Source organism: Triticum urartu, chromosome 6A (genome assembly GCF_056163025.1).
Source record: "Triticum urartu cultivar PI428250 chromosome 6A, HENAU_Tu73, whole genome shotgun sequence".
Lineage (NCBI taxonomy): Eukaryota > Viridiplantae > Streptophyta > Magnoliopsida > Poales > Poaceae > Triticum > Triticum urartu.
The window spans coordinates 394,036,186-394,054,644 of record NC_141878.1 but is presented as its reverse complement, the minus strand read 5'-3'; the positions used below and the strand labels follow the sequence as shown (position 1 = coordinate 394,054,644).

Below are 18,459 nucleotides of genomic sequence, written 5' to 3'. Positions count from 1 at the left end.
ACTTGTTTAACTTATGTCTATACTCTGATATTGTTGCTTCCGCTGACTCGTCTATGATCGAGCTCTTGTATTCAAGCACTTGAGGCCCCTGGCTTGTAATATGATGCTTGTATGACTTATTTTATTTGTAGAGTTGTGTTGTGATATCTTCCCATGAGTCCCTGATCTTGATCGTACATGTTTGCGTATATGATTAGTGTACGATTGAATCGGGGGTGTCACAGCTAGGCACGCATCACACAACAAACTCACCCTCCATGGTCGAGTAGCTCACCATCCTTCGTGTTGGGGAACACAGTATTTCAAAATTTTCCTACGATCACGCAAGATCTATCTAGGACATGCATAGCAGCGAGAGGGGTGAGTGTGTCTACGTACCCTCGTAGACTGAAAGCGGAAGCGTTAAGTACTGCGGTTGATGTAGTCGAACGTCTTCAAGATCCAATCGATCAAGTACCGAACGCATGGCACCTCCGCGATCTGCACACGTTCAGCTCGGTGACATCCCTCGTACTCTTGATCCAGCTGAGGCCGAGGGTGAGTTGCGTCAGCACGACGGCGTGTTGACGGTTATGATGAAGTTATCGATGCAGGGCTTCGCCTAAGCACTACGACAATATGACCGAGGTGGTAAACTATGAAGGGCGGCACCGCACATGGCTAAAGATCAACTTGTGTGTCTATGGGGTGCCCCCTCCCCCGTATATAAAGGAGGGGAGGAGGAGGAGGACCGGCCACAAGGGGCGCGCCCAAAGGGGCGATTCCTACTCCTAGTAGGAGTAGGTTTCCCCTTTCCTAGTCCAAGTAGGAGAAGAAGGAAGGAGAGGAGAGGGAGAAGGAAAGAGGGGGGCGCCGCCCCCTCCATAGTCCAATTCGGACCAGCCCATGGGGGGTGCGTGGCCTCCCCTTGTGGCCCTTCTCTCCTTTCCACTTAGGCCCATGAAGGACCAATACTTCCCCCGACGAATTCCCGTAACACTCCGGTACTCCGAAAAATACCCGAACCACTCAGAACCTTTCCGATGTCCGAATATTGCTATCCAATATATTGATCTTTATGTCTCGATCATTTCGAGACTCCTCTTCATGTCCGTGATCTCATCTGGGACTCCGAACAAACTTCGGTCATGAAATCACATAACTCATAATACAAATCGTCATCGAACGTTAAGCGTGCGGACCCTATGGGTTTGAGAACTATGTAGACATGACCGAGACACATCTCCGGTCAATAACCAATAGCGGAACCTGGATGCTCATATTGGCTCCTACATATTCTACGAAGATCTTTATCGGTCAAACCGCACAACAATATACGTTGTTTGTCATCGGTATGTTACTTGCCCGAGATTCGATCATCGGTATCATCATACCTAGTTCAATATCGTTACCGGCAAGTCTCTTTACTCGTTCGTAATGCATCATCCCGCAACTAACTCATTAGTCACGTTGCTTGCAAGGATTATAGTGATGTGCATTACCGAGAGGGCCCAGCCATACCTCTCCGACAATCGGAGTGACAAATCCTAATCTCGATCTATGCCAACTCAACAAACACCATCGGAGACACATGTAGAGCATCTTTATAATCACCCAGTTACGTTGTGACGTTTGATAGCACACTAAGTGTTCCTCCGGTATTCGGGAGTTGCATAATCTCATAGTCATAGGAACATGTATAAGTCATGAAGAAAGAAATAGCAATAAACTAAACGGTCATAGTGATAAGCTAACAGATGGGTCTTGTCCATCACATCATTCTCTAATGATGTGATCCCGTTCATCAAATGACAACACATGTCTATGGCTAGGAAACTTAACCATCTTTGATTAACGAGCTAGTCAAGTAGAGGCATACTAGGGACACTCTGTTTGTCTATATATTCACAAATGTACTAAGTTTCCGGTTAATACAATTCTAGCATGAATAATAAACATTTATCATGATATAATAAAATATAAATAACAACTTTATTATTGCCTCTAGGGCATATTTCCTTCAGTCTCCCACTTGCACTAGAGTCAATAATCTAGTACACATCGTCATGTGATTTGACACCAATAGTTCACATCTTGTTGTGATTAGTTCACATCTTCATGTGACTAATACCCAAAGGATTCACTAGAGTCAATAATCTAGTTCACATCGCTATGTGATTAAAACCCAATGAGTGATCATGTTTTGCTTGTGAGAGAAGTTTAGTCTATGGGTCTGCAACATTCAGATCCATATGTATTTTGCAAACTTCTGTGTCTAAAATACTCTGCATAGAGCTACTCTAGCTAATTTTTCCCACTTTCAATATGTATCTAGATCGAGACTTAGAGTCATCTAGATCGGTGTCAAAAGCTTGCATCGACGTAACTCTTTACGATGAACTCTTTTATCACCTCCATAACCGAGAAATATTTCCTTAGTCCTCTAAGGATAATTTTGACCGCTGCCCAATGATCTACTCCTAGATCACTATTGTACCCCCCTGCCAAAATCATGCTAAGGTATACAATAGGTCTGGTACACAACATAGCATACTTTATAGAACCTATGACTGAGGCATAGGGAATGACTTTTCATTCTCTTTCTATTTTCTACCATGGCTAGGTTTTGAGTCTTTACTCAATTTCACACCTTACAACTCAGGCAATAACTCCTTCTTTGACCGATCCATTTTGAACTCCTTCAAAATCTTATCAAGGTATGTAGTCATCGAAAGTCTTATCAAGCGTCTTGATCTATCTTTATAGATCTTGATGCCCAATATGTATGTAGCTTTATAGGTAATTCTTTCTTTGAAAAACTCCTTTCAAATTCTCCTTTATGCTTTCTAGAAAATTCTACATCATTTCCGATCAACAATATGTCATTCACATATACTTATCAGAAAGGCTGTAGTGCTCCCACTCACTTCCTTGTAAATACAGGCTTCTCCGAAAGTCTGTATAAAACTATGTGCTTTGATCAAATCATCAAATCGTATAGTCCAACTCCGAGATGCTTGCACCAGTCCATAGATGGATCGCTGGAGCTTGCACACTTTGTTAGCACCTGTAGGATTGACAAAACCTTCTAGTTGCATTATATACAACTCTTCTTTAATAAATCCATTAAGGAATGTAGTTTTGATATCCATTTGCCAGATTTCATAAAATGCGGCAACTGCTAACATGATTCGGACAATCTTTTAAGCATCGATACGAGTGAGAAAATCTCATCGTAGTCACCACCTTGAACTTGTTAAAAACCTTTTGCGACAATTCGAGCTTTGTAGATAGTAACACTACTATCAGCGTCCGTCTTCCTCTTGAAGATCCATTTATTCTGAATGGCTCACCGATCATCAGGCAAGTCAATCAAATTCCATACTTTGTTCTCATACATGGATCCCATCTCAGATTTCATGGCCTTAAGCCATTTCGCGGAAACTGGGCTCATCACCGCTTCCTCATAGTTCGTAGGTTCATCATGGTCTAGTAACATGACTTGCAGAACAGGATTACCGTACCACTCTGGTGCGGAATGTACTCTGGTTGACCTATGAGGTTTGGTAGTAACTTGATTCGAAGTTTCATGATCATCATCATTAACTTCCTCACTAATTGGTGTAGGCATCACTGAAACTGATTTTAGTGATGAGCTACTTTCTAATTCAAGAGAAGGTATAATTACCTCATCAAGTTCTACTTTCCTCCCACTCACTTCTTTCGAGAGAAACTCCTTCACTAGAAAGGATCCACTCTTAGCAACAAAGATCTTGCCTTTGGATCTGTGATAGGAGGTGTACCCAATAGTTTCTTTTGGGTATCCTATGAAGATGCACTTATCTGATTTGGGTTTGAGCTTATCAGGCTGAAACTTTTTCACATAAGCATCGCAACCCCAAACTTTAAGAAACGACAGCTTAGGTTTCTTGCCAAACTATAGTTCATACGATGTCGTCTCAATGGATTTAGATGGTGCCCTATTTAACGTGAATGCACCTGTCTCTAATGCATAACCCCAAAACGATAGTGGTAAATCGGTAAGAGACATCATAGATCGCACCATATCTAATAAAGTACGGTTACGATGTTCGGACACACCATTACGCTGTGGTGTTCCAGGTGGCGTGAGTTGCGAAACTATTCCACATTTTTTCAAATGAAGGCCAAACTCGTAACTCAAATATTTCGTCTCCGCGATCGGATCGTAGAAATTTTATTTTCTTGTTACGATGATTCTCCACTTCACTCTGAAATTCTTTGACCTTTTCAAACATTTCAGACTTGTGTTTCATTAAGTAGATATACTCATATATGCTCAAATCGTTTGTGAAGGCCAGAAAATAATGATACCCGCCGCGAGCCTCAACACTCATCGGACCGCATACATCGGTATGTATTATTTCCAATAAGTTAGTGGCTCGCTCCATTGTTCCGGAGAATGGCGTCTTAGTCATCTTGCCCATGAGGCATGGTTCCCAAGCATCAAATGATTCATAATCAAGTGATTCCAAAAGTCCATCCGCATGGAGTTTCTTCATGCGCTTTACACCAATATGACCTAAACGGCAGTGCCACAAGTATGTTGCACTATCATTATCAACTTTGCATCTTTTGGCATCAATATTATGAATATGTGTATCACTACAATCGAGATTCAATAAACCATTTATATTAAGTGTATGACCATAGAAGGTTTTATTCATGTAAACAGAACAACAATTATTCTTTGACTTAAATGAATAACCGTATTGCAATAAACATGATCCAATCATATTCATGCTCAATGCAAACACCAAATAACATTTATTTTAGGTCCAACACTAACCCCGAAGGTAAAAGGAGTGTGCGATGGTGATCTTATCAACCTTGGAATCATTTCCAACACACATCGTCACCTTGCCCTTAACTAGTCTCTGTTCATTTTGCAACTTCTGTTTCGAGTTACTAATCTTAGCAACTGAACCGGTATCAAATACCCTGGGGCTACTATGAACACTAATAAAGTACACATCAATAACATGTATATCATATATACTTTTGTTCACTTTGCTATCCTTCTTATCCGCCAAGTATTTGGGGTAGTTCCGCTTCCAGTGACCATTTCCTTTGCAGTAGAAGCACTCAGTTTCAGGATTGGGTCTAGCTTTGGGCTTCTTCATGGGAGTGCCAACTTGTTTGCCATTCTTCTTGAAGTTCTCTTTCTTTCCTTTGCCCTTTTAATTGAAACTAGTGGTCTTGTCAACCATCAACATTTGATATTTTTGTTGATTTCTACCTTCACCGATTTCAGTATCACGAAGAGCTCGAGAATCGTTTTCGTCATCCCTTGTATATTATAGTTCATTACGAAGTTCTAGTAACTTGGTGACAGTGACTAGAGAACTCTGTCAATCGCTATCTTATCTGGAAGATTAACTCCCACATGATTTAAGCGATTGTAGTACTCACATATTCTGAGCACATGCTCACTGGTTGAGCTATTCTCCTCCATCTTGTAGGAAGTTCTAGTAACTTTGTGACAGTGACTAGAGAACTCTGTCAGTCGCTATCTTATCTACAAGATTAACTCCCACTTGATTCAAGCGATTGTAGTACTTAGACATTCTGAGCACATGCTCACTGGTTGAGCTATTCTCTTCCATCTTGTAGGCAAAATACTTGTTAGAGGTCTCATACCTCTTGACTTGGGCATGAGTCTGAAATACCAATTTCAGCTCTTGGAACATCTTATATGCTCCGTGGCGTTCAAAACGTTTTTGAAGTCCCGGTTCTAAGTCGTAAAGCATGGCGTACTAAACTATCAAGTAGTCATCATACCGAGCTTGCCAAACGTTCATAACATTTGCATCTGCTCTTGCAATAGGTCCGTCACCTAGCGGTGCATCAAGGACATAATTCTTCTGTGCAGCAATGAGGATAATCCTCAGATCACGGAGCTAGTCTGCATCATTGCTACTAACATCTTTCAACAAGTTTTCTCTAGGAACATATCATAAATAAAACGGGGAAGCTATACGTGAGCAATTGATCTACAATATATATATGCAAATGCTATCAGGACTAAGTTCATGATAAATTTAAGTTCAATTAATCATATTACTTAAGAACTCCCACTTAGATAGACGTCCCTCTAGTCATCAAAATGATCACGTGATCCATATCAACTAAACCATGTCCGATCATCACGTGAGATGGAGAAGTTTTCAATGGTGAACATCACTATGTTGATCATATCTACTATATGATTCACGCTCGACCTTTCGGTCTCAGTGTTCCGAGGCCATATCTGCATATGCTAGGCTCGTCAAGTTTAACCCGAGTATTCTGCTTGTGCAAAACTAGCTTGCACCCGTTGTATGTGAACGTAGAGCTTATCACACCCGATCATCACGTGGTGTCTCGGCACGACGAACTATAGCAACAGTGCATACTCAGGGAGAACACTTATACCTTGAAATTTAGTGAGAGATCATCTTATAATGCTACCGACGTACTAAGCAAAATAAGATGCATAAAGGATAAACATCACACACAATCAATATAAGTGATATGATATGGTCATCATCATCTTGTGCCTTTGATCTCCATCTCCAAAGCACCGTCATGATCACCATCGTCACCGGCTTGACACCTTGATCTCCATCGTAGCATCATTGTTGTCTCACCAACTATTGCTTCTACGACTATCGCTACAGCTTAGTGATAAAGTAAAGCAATTACATGGCGATTGCGTTTCATACAATAAAGTGACAACCATATGGCTCCTGCCAGTTGCCGATAACTGTGTTACAAAACATGATCATCTCATACAATAATTTAAATAACCATGTCTTGACCATATCACATCACAACATTCCCTACAAAAGCAAGTTATACATCCTCTACTTTGTTGTTGCAAGTTTTACGTGGCTGCTACGGGCTTAGCAAGAACCGTTCTTACCTACGCATCAAAAACCACAACGCGGTATAGTGATTGCTTTTTGATCTTCAGAAAGAACCCTATTCATTGAATCTGATTCAACTAAAGTTGGAGAAACCGACACCCGCCAGCCACCTGTGTGCAAAGCACGTCGGTAGAACCAGTCTCATGAACACGGTCATGTAATGTCGGTCTGGGCCGCTTCATCCAACAATACCGCCGAATCAAGAAACAACTAGTGACGACAAGCAATAAGTATATACCCACGCCCACAACTCCTTTCTCTTCTACTCGTGCATATAATATCTACGCATAGGCCTGGCTCGGATGCCACTGTTGGGGAACGTAGTATTTCAAAAATTTCCTACGATCACGCAAGATCTATCTAGGAGATGCATAGCAACGAGAGGGGAGAGTGTGTCTACGTACCCTCGTAGACTGAAAGCGGAAGCGTTAAGTAACGCGGTTGATGTAGTCGAACGTCTTCTCGATCTAACCGATCAAGTACCGAACGCACGGCACCTCCGCGATCTGCACACGTTTAGCTCGGTGACGTCCCTCATACTCTTGATCCAGCTGAGGCTGAGGGTGAGTTGTGTCAGCACGACAGCGTGTTGACGGTGATGATGAAGTTACCGACGCAGGGCTTCGCCTAAGCACTACGACAATATGACCGAGGTGGAAAACTATGGAGGGGGCACCGCACACGGCTAAAGATCAACTTGTGTGTCTATGGGGTGCCCCCTCCCCCGTATATAAAGGAGGGGAGGAGGAGGAGGGCCGGCCATAAGGGGCGTGCCCAAAGGGGCGATTCCTACTCCTAGTAGGAGTAGGTTTCCCCCTTTCCTAGTCCAAGTAGGAGAAGAAGGAAGGAGAGGAGAGGGAAAAGGAAAGAGGGGGGCACTGCCCCCTCCCTAGTCCAATTCGAACCAGCCCATGGGGGGCGCGCGGCCTCCCCCTGTGGCCCTTCTCTCCTTTCCACTAAGGCCCATGAAGGCCCAATACTTCCCCCAGCGAATTCCCGTAACTCTCCGGTACTCCGAAAAATACCCGAACCACTCAGAACCTTTCCGATGTCCGAATATAGCCTCCCAATATATCGATCTTTACGTCTCAATCATTTTGAGACTCCTCGTCATGTCCGTGATCTCATCCGGGACTCCGAACAAACTTCGGTCATCAAATCACATAACTCATAATACAAATCGTCATCGAACGTCAAGCGTGTGGACCCTACGGGTTCGAGAACTATGTAGACATGACCGAGACACATCTCCGGTCAATAACCAATAGCAGAACCTGGATGCTCATATTGGCTCCTACATATTCTACGAAGATCTTTATCGGTCAAACCGCATAACAATATACGTTGTTTGTCATCGGTATGTTACTTGCCCGAGATTCGATCGTCGGTATCTCAATACCTAGTTCAATCTCGTTATCGGCAAGTCTCTTTACTCGTTCCGTAATGCACCATCCCGCAGCTAACTCATTAGTCACATTGCTTGCAAGGCTTATAGTGATGTGCATTACCGAGAGGGCCCAGAGATACCTCTCCGACAATCGAAGCGACAAATCCTAATCTCGATTTATGCCAACTCAACAAACACCATCAGAGACACCTATAGAGCATCTTTATAATCACCCAGTTACGTTGTGACGTTTGATAGCACACTAAGTGTTCCTCCTATATTCGGGAGTTGCATAATCTCATAGTCATAGGAACATGTATAAGTCATGAAGAAAGCAATAGCAATAAACTAAACGATCATAGTGCTAAGCTAACGGATGGGTCTTGTCCATCACATCATTCTGTAATGATGTGATCTCGTTCATCAAATGACAACACATGTCTATGGCCAGGAAACTTAACCATCTTTGATTAACGAGCTAGTCAAGTAGAGGCATACTAGGGACACTCTGTTTGTCTATATATTCACACATGTACTAAGTTTCCGGTTAACACAATTCTAGCATGAATAATAAACATTTATCATGATATAAGAAAATATAAATAACAACTTTATTATTGCCTTTAGGGCATATTTCCTTCACTTCGTACTATAAAAATGACATAGCATTTCAAAACAACTCAATGGCATTTGACCAAACACCTGTCGGGCATGGTGTCCGCCATGGAGGTCGTCGATAGGGGTCGGAGTGTACCTGGTTACAAACAGCTCCAGGGTGGGCAGCTTCGTCGTAAATGTCGAGCAGGCACATCTCTGCTGGTTGCGTACTTCCTACAATGCCTATGTGGTGGCCGGAGACGTACAACAACGCCGCCAGAGGTGGAGGGTGCAGATGCAAAGCAAGGGAGAGAAGGGTGGAGTGGAAGGAAATGGATCGGGAGGGGGGTTTGGTGGGTCGGGGGTGTCGGAGTCCTATGTTTCGGGTCTCCGGATTCCTGCAAACCTCCCCCCATTTTATCTCCAATTTGTTGGAGAAATTGCGCCCAAAACGCCCCGCAGACCGATACATGTCGGTGTTGGATGTCTTCCGCAGTCCGTACAACGCGGTTCGGATGGATGCAGACGGTTTGCGGGTCAGCCTTGGAGATGCCCTTAGGTGACGCTTCTTTCCCGGTCACGTGGATTTTCATGACTAACAATCGTGCATTTGTAGTGTCAAGATAGACATTTCTCACATCGTCGTACCCATTTATGACGGCTTTCGGTCTGGCATGTTTCTTCATACCGAAAAACCTACATGGGTCATGATGGGAAGAAAGTTGCTCCTTGAGTCATCTTGGCTAGTGTTGGGTCGCAGGAGGAGATCCGATTGGGACTCATGGGGCGCCAATTCTCGACGAATAATGGTCCGCCGATCTTACAACCTGAAGTTTGTTGTGGAAGACTGTAGAGAGAAGGGTGTTGTCCGAAGTGATCTTGTTGGGCGACGACGAAGGTGACATGGTGGTTTAACCTACGTCTTTATTAATCAACAAAGATGACTAAAATGTTGTTTTCTATCTACCCCACTAGGGTACAAGAAATAGCTTCCATTCCGCCTTTTAGCGGATGTATTTCCCTTATACTTAGTCCCAAGTCAGTCGTTTGGTATCGATCTTCAAGTGATACGATACAATCATGGTCATCCAATCGCGGAGTACAAATATTCCGTGACGGTAGAATTCTTAAAGTAGTGATCTCACCCTTATCCCTTACGAATGCCTGTTCCGATGCATCCGGCATGACTCAACAGCTCTTAGGCACTAAGGCTGATGAACAAACAGAGATGCGTTTGTACCATACCACTCTCGGAGTGGGAATCCCTACTCACCTACACACAGTTTCTTCAAACTGCAGTAATCTAAAACCTTAGTATTCTAGTATTCCAACGTTTGGGCAATTCATAAGTATAAGTTTGTAAAAACTACAATTTTTCTTGGCTTGGTTTAGGAAAGAAAGGATTGAGACATGTTTAAAAAATACTAAGAAATACCGTATTGGAGATACTACGTACATTCATGGATTTTATTGACTCAAAATGAGCATCAAATAAATACAAATACAATGAATGTACACTCTATCTCTGCATAATTATGATGCACATAACCAACAACAACACAAACATAAAAAACACAAGTCATAGAAGCGATCAAAACAACGATTAAACTACAACAACGACCATATCTGCATCAATCATTTTTTGACCACCTCAAGGAGACTGTGATTCTTCGACAACATCTTCCACAAGGAGGGAATGAGGCCAGATACTACATACATATATGTGTATATATTGACACCGATGTAAGTTTCCTGAACTAAAGAACTGGGCTAGCTATGATAGCCTAAATCTTCCATTTCATTCTTACAAGAACTCTGGCAAGATCACGAAGCGAGGATCAGGATTCATCATGTACAAGGACTGAATGCCAAGGATGAGGTCCGTGGGCTTGTACCTTGTCAACTCTGTGAATTCCTTGTTGGTGTGTCTGAAACAACAAGGGGGGAAACCTGAGGAATCACCCTTGATGGATTCCCACTCGATGTAACCATCAAGGTGGACTTGGAGGAATCACCCTCGTTGGTCCACACTTGAGGGGTTGCACGACAGAGTCGTTATCGGGAGTGGTGAAGGAGGAATCACCCTCGATAACCATGACCGAATAGTTACACTACATGGTTAACATCAGAAGTGCTGATGAGGTATCACCCTCAGCACTCGATAGTAACTCTACAGAGTCGTACAACTAGGGGGGGGGTGATGTGCAGTGTCGGGGCCTGGACATCGATCATGTTGATCGCGTCATCGAACATAAAGCATGGGCAACTGGGACAAGGTGGGGGTCACTGATGGATCTCTAACCAACCTATACTAAGCGGTTTTAGAATAAGCAGGTAAGGTATGAAAGCAGGTAACAAAAACAGGCTATGCATCAAAGTAGGATCATACAGAAATAGTAGCAGTTCTAATGCAAGCATGAGAGGGAAATAGATGGGCAATATCGGAATGCTCAATGGGGGGTTTGCTTGCCTAGAAGCTTTGCTGCAAAAGAAAGGTCGTTGGTGACGTGGTCTATCACGGGGGCATCATCGGTCTCGGGGTCTACCGGAGAGAGGAGGGGAGGAAACAGTAAATACAAGCAATCAAGTGCAACACTAAGCATGACATGATGATAAGCATTCTAGGGGCGTTCTATCGCGGTACTACACGTTGCAGACGGAGGGGGAAAACATCCGGAGGGTTTTCCTGTGTTTGGCGTTTTCGGACAAAGGAAAAGAGGGGGAAAGTTCCATGTTCAGCATGCTAGGGGCATGTGACAGATGAACGGACTGCGTATTCGGATTCATTGGATTTTTCTGAGCAACTTTAAAACATTTTCATCTGATACAATATCATGGTTTGACACCGGGGTGCTCATGATTTATATTTATGTGATGAAGGCGGAGTCATGCCATGCATACATAGTCCAATGAGTAGGGATAACATTTTTTAAGCATCGTATATTTTGAAGAGTAATGATTATGTTCAAGTATTCATGAATATTATTATGTTGTTATCAAATACTTCATCATTTCTCAATTCATATCGTAAAAGATTACATGATAGACATGCATGAATTAAGCTTGGGGATGCTGATATGTGTCCAACATATCTACAATTTTTAGTTGTTTCATGCTATTATACTATCAATCTTGAATGCTTTATATGAAATTTATATCATTTTGGGGAACTAACCTACTAACTCAGCACGTGCTACTTGTGAGCTGCGTTGGGATTTCCTCGAAGAGGAGAGGATGACGCAGTACAATAGAGATAAGTATTTCCCTTAGTTAAGAACCAATGTTATCAATCCAGTAGGAGAACCACGCAAGATCTCATGAACAACACCTACACACAAAATAACAAATACTTGCACCAAACACAAACAAGGGGTTGTCAATCCCTTGGCGGTTAATTGCAAGGATCAAATCTCGTAGTGATAGATAGATAAACATGAACACAAAAAAGTAAATAAATTGCAATAAAGTATTTTTGGATTTTATATATGATAAAGATAGACCCGGGGGCCATAGTTTTCACTAGAGGCTTCTCTCTCGAATAAAAAGCATACTATGAGTAAACAAATTATTGTTGGGCAATTGATAGAAAAATGCATAGTTATGATGATATCCAAGGTAATGATCGTGTATATAGGCATGACGTCCGAGACAAGTAGATCGACTCCTAGCTGCATCTACTACTATTACTCCACACATCGACTGCTATTCAGCATGCATCTAGAGTATTAAGTTCATAAAGAACAGAGTAACGCCTTAAGCAATATGACATGATGTAGACAAAGTAAACCCAATTAATATGAATAAACCCCATCTTTTTATGCTTAATGGCAATGATACAAGTACGTGTCATGTCTTTTTCTGTCACTAGGATTGAGCAACGCAAGATCGAATCCATCACAATGCACCTCTCTCGTTGCGAGATAAATCCATCTAGTTGGCCAAACCAAATAGATAGACCAGTGAGAAATACAAAGCTATACCAATCATGCATAAAAGAGTTCAAAGAAGACTCATATAATATTTATGGATAATCTGATCATAAACCCACAATTCATTGGATCCCAACAAGCACACCGCAAAAAAAAGATTACATCACATAGATCTCAAGAACATCGAGGAGAACATTGTATTGAAGATCAAAGAAAGAGAAGCCATCTAGCAACTAGCTATGGGCTCGTAGGTTTGTGGTAAACTACTCACACATCATCGGAAGGGCAACAAGGTTGATGTAGAGGCCCTCGGTGATCGAATCCCCCTCCGGCAGAGTACTGGAAAATGTCTCCAGATGGGATCTCTGAAGAACAGAAACTTGCGGCGGCGGAAAAAGTATTTTGGACGATTCTCTGTGAAATGGTGTTTTCTATCCACCGAACTAGGGTACAAGAAAGAGCTTCCATTTTGCCTTTTAGCGGATGTAGTACCCTTATAATTAGTCCCAAGTCAATCATTTGGTATCTATCTTCAATTGATACAATACTATCATGGTCATCTAGTCATGGGGTACAAATCTTTCGTGACTGTAGAATTCCTAAAGTAGTGATCTCGCCATTATCTCTTACGAATGCCTATTCAGACGCATCGGGCATGACTCGGCAGCTCTTAGGCACTAAGGCCGATGAACAAGCCGAGATGCGTTTGTACCATACCTCTCTCGGAGTGGGTATCCCTACTCACCGACAGACAGTTTTTTGAAACCGCGGTAATCTAAAACCTTAGTATTCTAGTATTCCAACATGTGGGCAATTCATAAGTGTAAGTTTGTAAAAACTACAATTTTTCTTGGCCTGGTTTAGGAAAAAAATATTGAGACATTTTTCAAAAATACTAAGAAATACCGTATTGGAGATACCACGTACATTTATGGATTTTATTGACTCAAAATGAGCATCAAATAAATACAAATACAATGAATGTACACTCGGTCTCTCGGCATAATTATGATGCACACAGCCAACGACAACACAAACATAAAAAACACGAGTAAAGTCATAGAAGACCAAAGCTATGCCTAAGCGAGAAAAAAAGAAAATCCGAGGCGATCAAAACAACGGTTGAACAACAACAACCATATCTGCATCAACCAAATTTTTTTTTGACCACCTCAAAGAGAATGTGATTCTTCAACAACACCTTTGACAAGGAGGGAATGAGGCCAGATACTACATACATATATGTGTATATGTTGACACCGATGTAAGTTTCCTGAACTAAAGAACTGGGCTGGCTATGATAGCCTAAATCTTCCATTTCATTCTTACAAGAACTCTGGCAAGATCACGAAGCGAGGATCGGGATTCATCATGTACAAGGACTGAATGCCAAGGATGAGGTCCGTGGGCTTGTACCCTGTCAGCTCCGTGAATTCCCTGTTCCACTTCTGCACCTGGCTGGCCATTGGGTTCAAGATCAGCCTGGCGAGAAAGACCGCCGACGCCGCCACGGCGGACGGCATGAGCTGCAGGCATCTGTAGTCCACCAGCGATGTTTCGGCGAGCTGATGCGCCAACCTCTGAACCTCCAGCTCGCGCTCTCCGTTGCTGTACCTGGTGAAGTGGTCCACGAACGTGTAGGCCGTTGGTCCGCTGAGCTCGTACCGGAGCGCCGCCAACATCTTGCACTCCATGTCGGTCACCTCCTTGCTGGTGGCGAACCCACAGTCGTCGGCAATTTTCGCGGCGTTCACCTTGAATCTGGTGCCCCGCTCCTCGTATTTGGCGGCGGTGAAGACGGCCGTGGCGCCCAGGAGACGGAGCTCATACTCCATGTCCGTGCGAGCCGTAGACAAGGTTCGCGCCGACAGGACGCGGTCGACGTAGGAGACGGCGCGGTGAAGCGTGCCAGGGGCCAGGTCGTAGTGCCGGGTGAAGTCGTCCATCCAGAAGACGAGGGTGGCACGCATCGATGGGCTCATCCGATCTCCCTGCACCGTGTTCAGGTAGTCCGGCGAAGGCCGCTCCTCGACGTTCTTCTCCATCTCCCAGAGGTTGAAGTCGATGTCAATGTCGTAGTCGGAGAGCCGCGGACGCGTGGCCGAGTTCTTGCAGTCCGGGACGACGCGGTCCGGGAGCAGGGACGATGCGGGCACCTCCAAGGATGGGTGAAAAAGATGGGCGTCGAGTGCGGCGGCGTACAGCTGACACGTCGCCGGGAGCTCCACGGAACATCCGAGTGCGGCGGCGTGATCGGCGGGCGTGGGAGCGAATTCGAAGCCGGACAGATGCGGGCGTGCCGCCGTGTTCTTGGAGTCCGGGACGACGCGGTCCGGAAGCAGGGACGGCAAGGGCACCTCGAACGGCGGGGGAAAAAGATGGGCGTCGACTGCGGCGGCATACAGCGTCGCCGGGAGCTCCACGGAATCTTTGAGCGCGGCGTGGTGGAGGTGGACAGTCGGAAGAGGAGGGAGTGCGCCGATCGCCCGGAGGTAGGCGTCGTCAAACTCCATGCGGTGGTCGGCGGCGCATGAGAAGGCGCCGGGGAGGGAAGGACCCGAAAGTAGGTCGGCGGTGAAGGGATCCATGACAGCCATCGCTTGAGCGAGGGGGAAAAAGGGGTCTCGAACTCTTGGAGGGTGGTACGTGATTGCAAATGATGCAGGGAGGGAGTCCTGCCATTTATACATGACGGCGACTCGTTCGATGGGTTTCCTGAGAGTTGGGAAACCACATCGCTACCGGTCTCGTCTCGTATTGGCGATGATTCGGATTGCAACTTTTGCGACTAACCATGGATGGAAGACACACGCTACTGCTTCCACGCGTAAATAAATTGTTGCCGTCATTGTTTTGGATCGAGTTCGTATGCTGCGCGGAAGAGACGCGCGACTGGCAGTCCGGCAATAGTTTTTTTTTTTTTGAGAATAGTCCGGCAATTGTTAGGACGTACTGTACTAGTATGCATGACCGGTGTCTCCGGCTCAAACAAAGTGCGTTCGATCGTTGTTGCTGATTGGGAAACGGTTCGTGTCGGCCGACCGGCAACGGGTTGCGCCGGTCGCACGCGCGCTGTCAGATCACGCAGGGATTCGTGCGCCACGTCTTCCTCATAGGACCGCATTTTTTCTACTCCTTTATCTTTTCGTAGATGAAACACTGTCGTCCACCCATTTACTGGACAGAATCACTATTCTGACTTTTTTCTTAAAGTTTAACACAATTTGATCTTGTTTCTAAAAGAATCATTTATCTGACCTTTTTCAATGACGCCAATATCCATGGGGTTCTAGTTATATGGTTCATGGCGTCTACCCATGAGCTAAAACATCATGGTTTATGGCGTTTCGTCATTTGTCAAAAACGACAAGTCCCATGGAGAAAGCGCCAGGGAGGAAACACCAAGGACCATGGCGCTTTTTATTGAACCAAAAATGCCATGGATGTTGGCTTCACCAAAAAAGGGTAGATGAGATTTTTCTAGAACGTGGGTCAAATCGTGCTAAACTTTAACAGAAAGGTCAAACCAGTTATCTCGTCCACATTTGCTTGCCAAACCCAACCGCTGGCAACAGTGTGTTGCAACCCGAGGGTGTGGCGGTGCTAAAACCAGCCGGCGCAATGCTACAACATCAGTCGCTTTTTGCTGGAACCGACCATCAATGATGTTGCGCCCAGTGGCCACCAGGTACTGAAATCTATAGCGATGCTGGAATAGATGATGGTTTTTTGCTGCACCGGCCGTGGAGTTTGACCGAACCGGCAGTGTTCTCTCCAGGGGATGGCCGCGCGAGAGGTGCTGGATCCGACGAGGTTTATTTTGCAGGAACCGACTGGTGGATTGTGGAAACAGTGAGGTTGTTTTTGCCGGAACCGACAGGGCTAATTGCTGGAATTCATGATGTTATTTGTGTTCGGAAACGTTGCATGGAAAACAAATTTTTTTCTACGCACATGCAGGATCTATACATGAAGATGCATAGCCATGAGAGGGGAGAGTATGCCTACGTACCCTTGTAGACCGTTAAGCGGAAGCGTTTATCAATGCGATTGATGTAGTCGTACACTTTCACGATGCGTCCCGATCAAGTACCGAACGTATGGCACCTTCGCGTTCAGCACACGTTCAGCTCGATGAAGTCCTCGTTTTCTCGATCCAGCAAGAGAGGCTAAGTAGTAGATGAGTTTCGGCAGCACGATGGCGTGATGACGTTGGTGGTGAACTTGTTCCTGCAGGGCTTCGCCATGCACTGCAGAAATACTTGACGGAGGATGAAACCGGGGAGAGGGGCGCCGCACACGGCTTGGGGATTGTCGTGGTTTTGTGGCGCCCCTCCCTCTCATGTATATATATGTGCTGGTGGTGGGGGGGGGGAGGAGGCAGCTGATACGTCTCCAACGTATCTATAATTTTTGATTGCTCCATGCTATATTATCTACTGTTTTGGACTATATTGGGCTTTATTTTCCACTTTTGTATTATTTTTGGGACTAACCTATTAACCGGAGGCCCAGCCCAGAATTGTTGTTTTTTTGCCTATTTCAGTGTTTCGAAGAAACAGAATATCAAACGGAGTCCAAACAGAAAAATCCTTTTTGGAACGTGATTTTGTTCTCGGATAAGACCCAGGAGACTTGGACCCTACTCCAAGAAGTATCGGAGGCGGTCACGAGGGTAGGGGGCGCGCCCCCCTACAGGGCGCGCCCCCTGCCTCGTGGGCCCCTCGGTGCTCCACCGACGTACTCCTTCCTCCTATATATACCCACGTACCCCCAAACGATCAGAACAGGAGCCAAAAACCTAATTCCACCGCCGCAACTTTTTGTATCCACGAGATCCCATCTTGGGGCCTGTTCCGAAGCTCCGCCGGAGAGGGCCGTCATCACGGAGGGCTTCTACATCATCATAGCCCCTCCGATGAAGTGTGAGTAGTTTACCTCAGACCTTCGGGTCCATAGTTATTAGCTAGATGACTTCTTCTCTCTTTTTGGATCTCAATACAATGTTCTCCCCCTCTCTTGTGGAGATCTATTCGATGTAATCTTCTTCTTTTGCGGTGTGTTTGTTGAGACCGATGAATTGTGGGTTTATGATCAAGTCTATCTATGAACAATATTTGAATCTTCTCTGAATTATTTTATGTATGATTGGTTATCTTTGCAAGTCTCTTTGAATTATCCGTTTGGTTTGGCGAACTAGATTGGTAGTTCTTGCCATGGGAGAAGTGCTTAGCTTTGGGTTCGATCTTGCGGTGTTCTTTCCCAGTGACAGAAGGGGCAGCAAGACACGTATTGTATCGTTGCCATCGAGGATAACAAGATGGGGTTTATTTCATATTGCATGAATTTATCTCTCTACGTCATGTCATCTTGCTTAAAGTGTTACTCTGTTTTTAACTTAATACTCTAGATGCATGCTGGATAGCGGTCGATGAGTGGAGTAATAGTAGTAGATACAGAATCGTTTCGATCTACTTGTCATGGACGTGATGCCTATATACATGATCATGCCTAGATATTCTCATAACTATGCTCAATTCTGTCAATTGCTCAACAGTAATTTGTTCACCCACCGTAGAAAACTTATGCTCTTGAGAGAAGCCACTAGTGAAACCTATGG

At 44.5% G+C, this 18,459-nt stretch overlaps 1 protein-coding gene across 1 annotated transcript; it reads right to left on the bottom strand.

Annotated features, from left to right (window-relative positions):
- Positions 1–14,164: 14,164 nt before the first annotated feature.
- Positions 14,165–15,469, bottom strand: LOC125517225 (putative cyclin-F2-1). The gene has a single exon (XM_048682403.2). The coding sequence runs from the start codon at positions 15,434–15,436 to the stop codon at positions 14,165–14,167; it is 1,272 nt and encodes a 423-aa protein (XP_048538360.2). The 5' UTR covers positions 15,437–15,469.
- Between the last annotated feature and the right edge of the window lie 2,990 nt (positions 15,470–18,459).

Excerpts from the sequence above, each read along its gene's own strand:
- LOC125517225 (XM_048682403.2), bottom strand. The coding sequence starts at position 15,436 with ATGGCTGTCATGGATCCCTTCACCGCCGACCTACTTTCGGGTCCTTCC.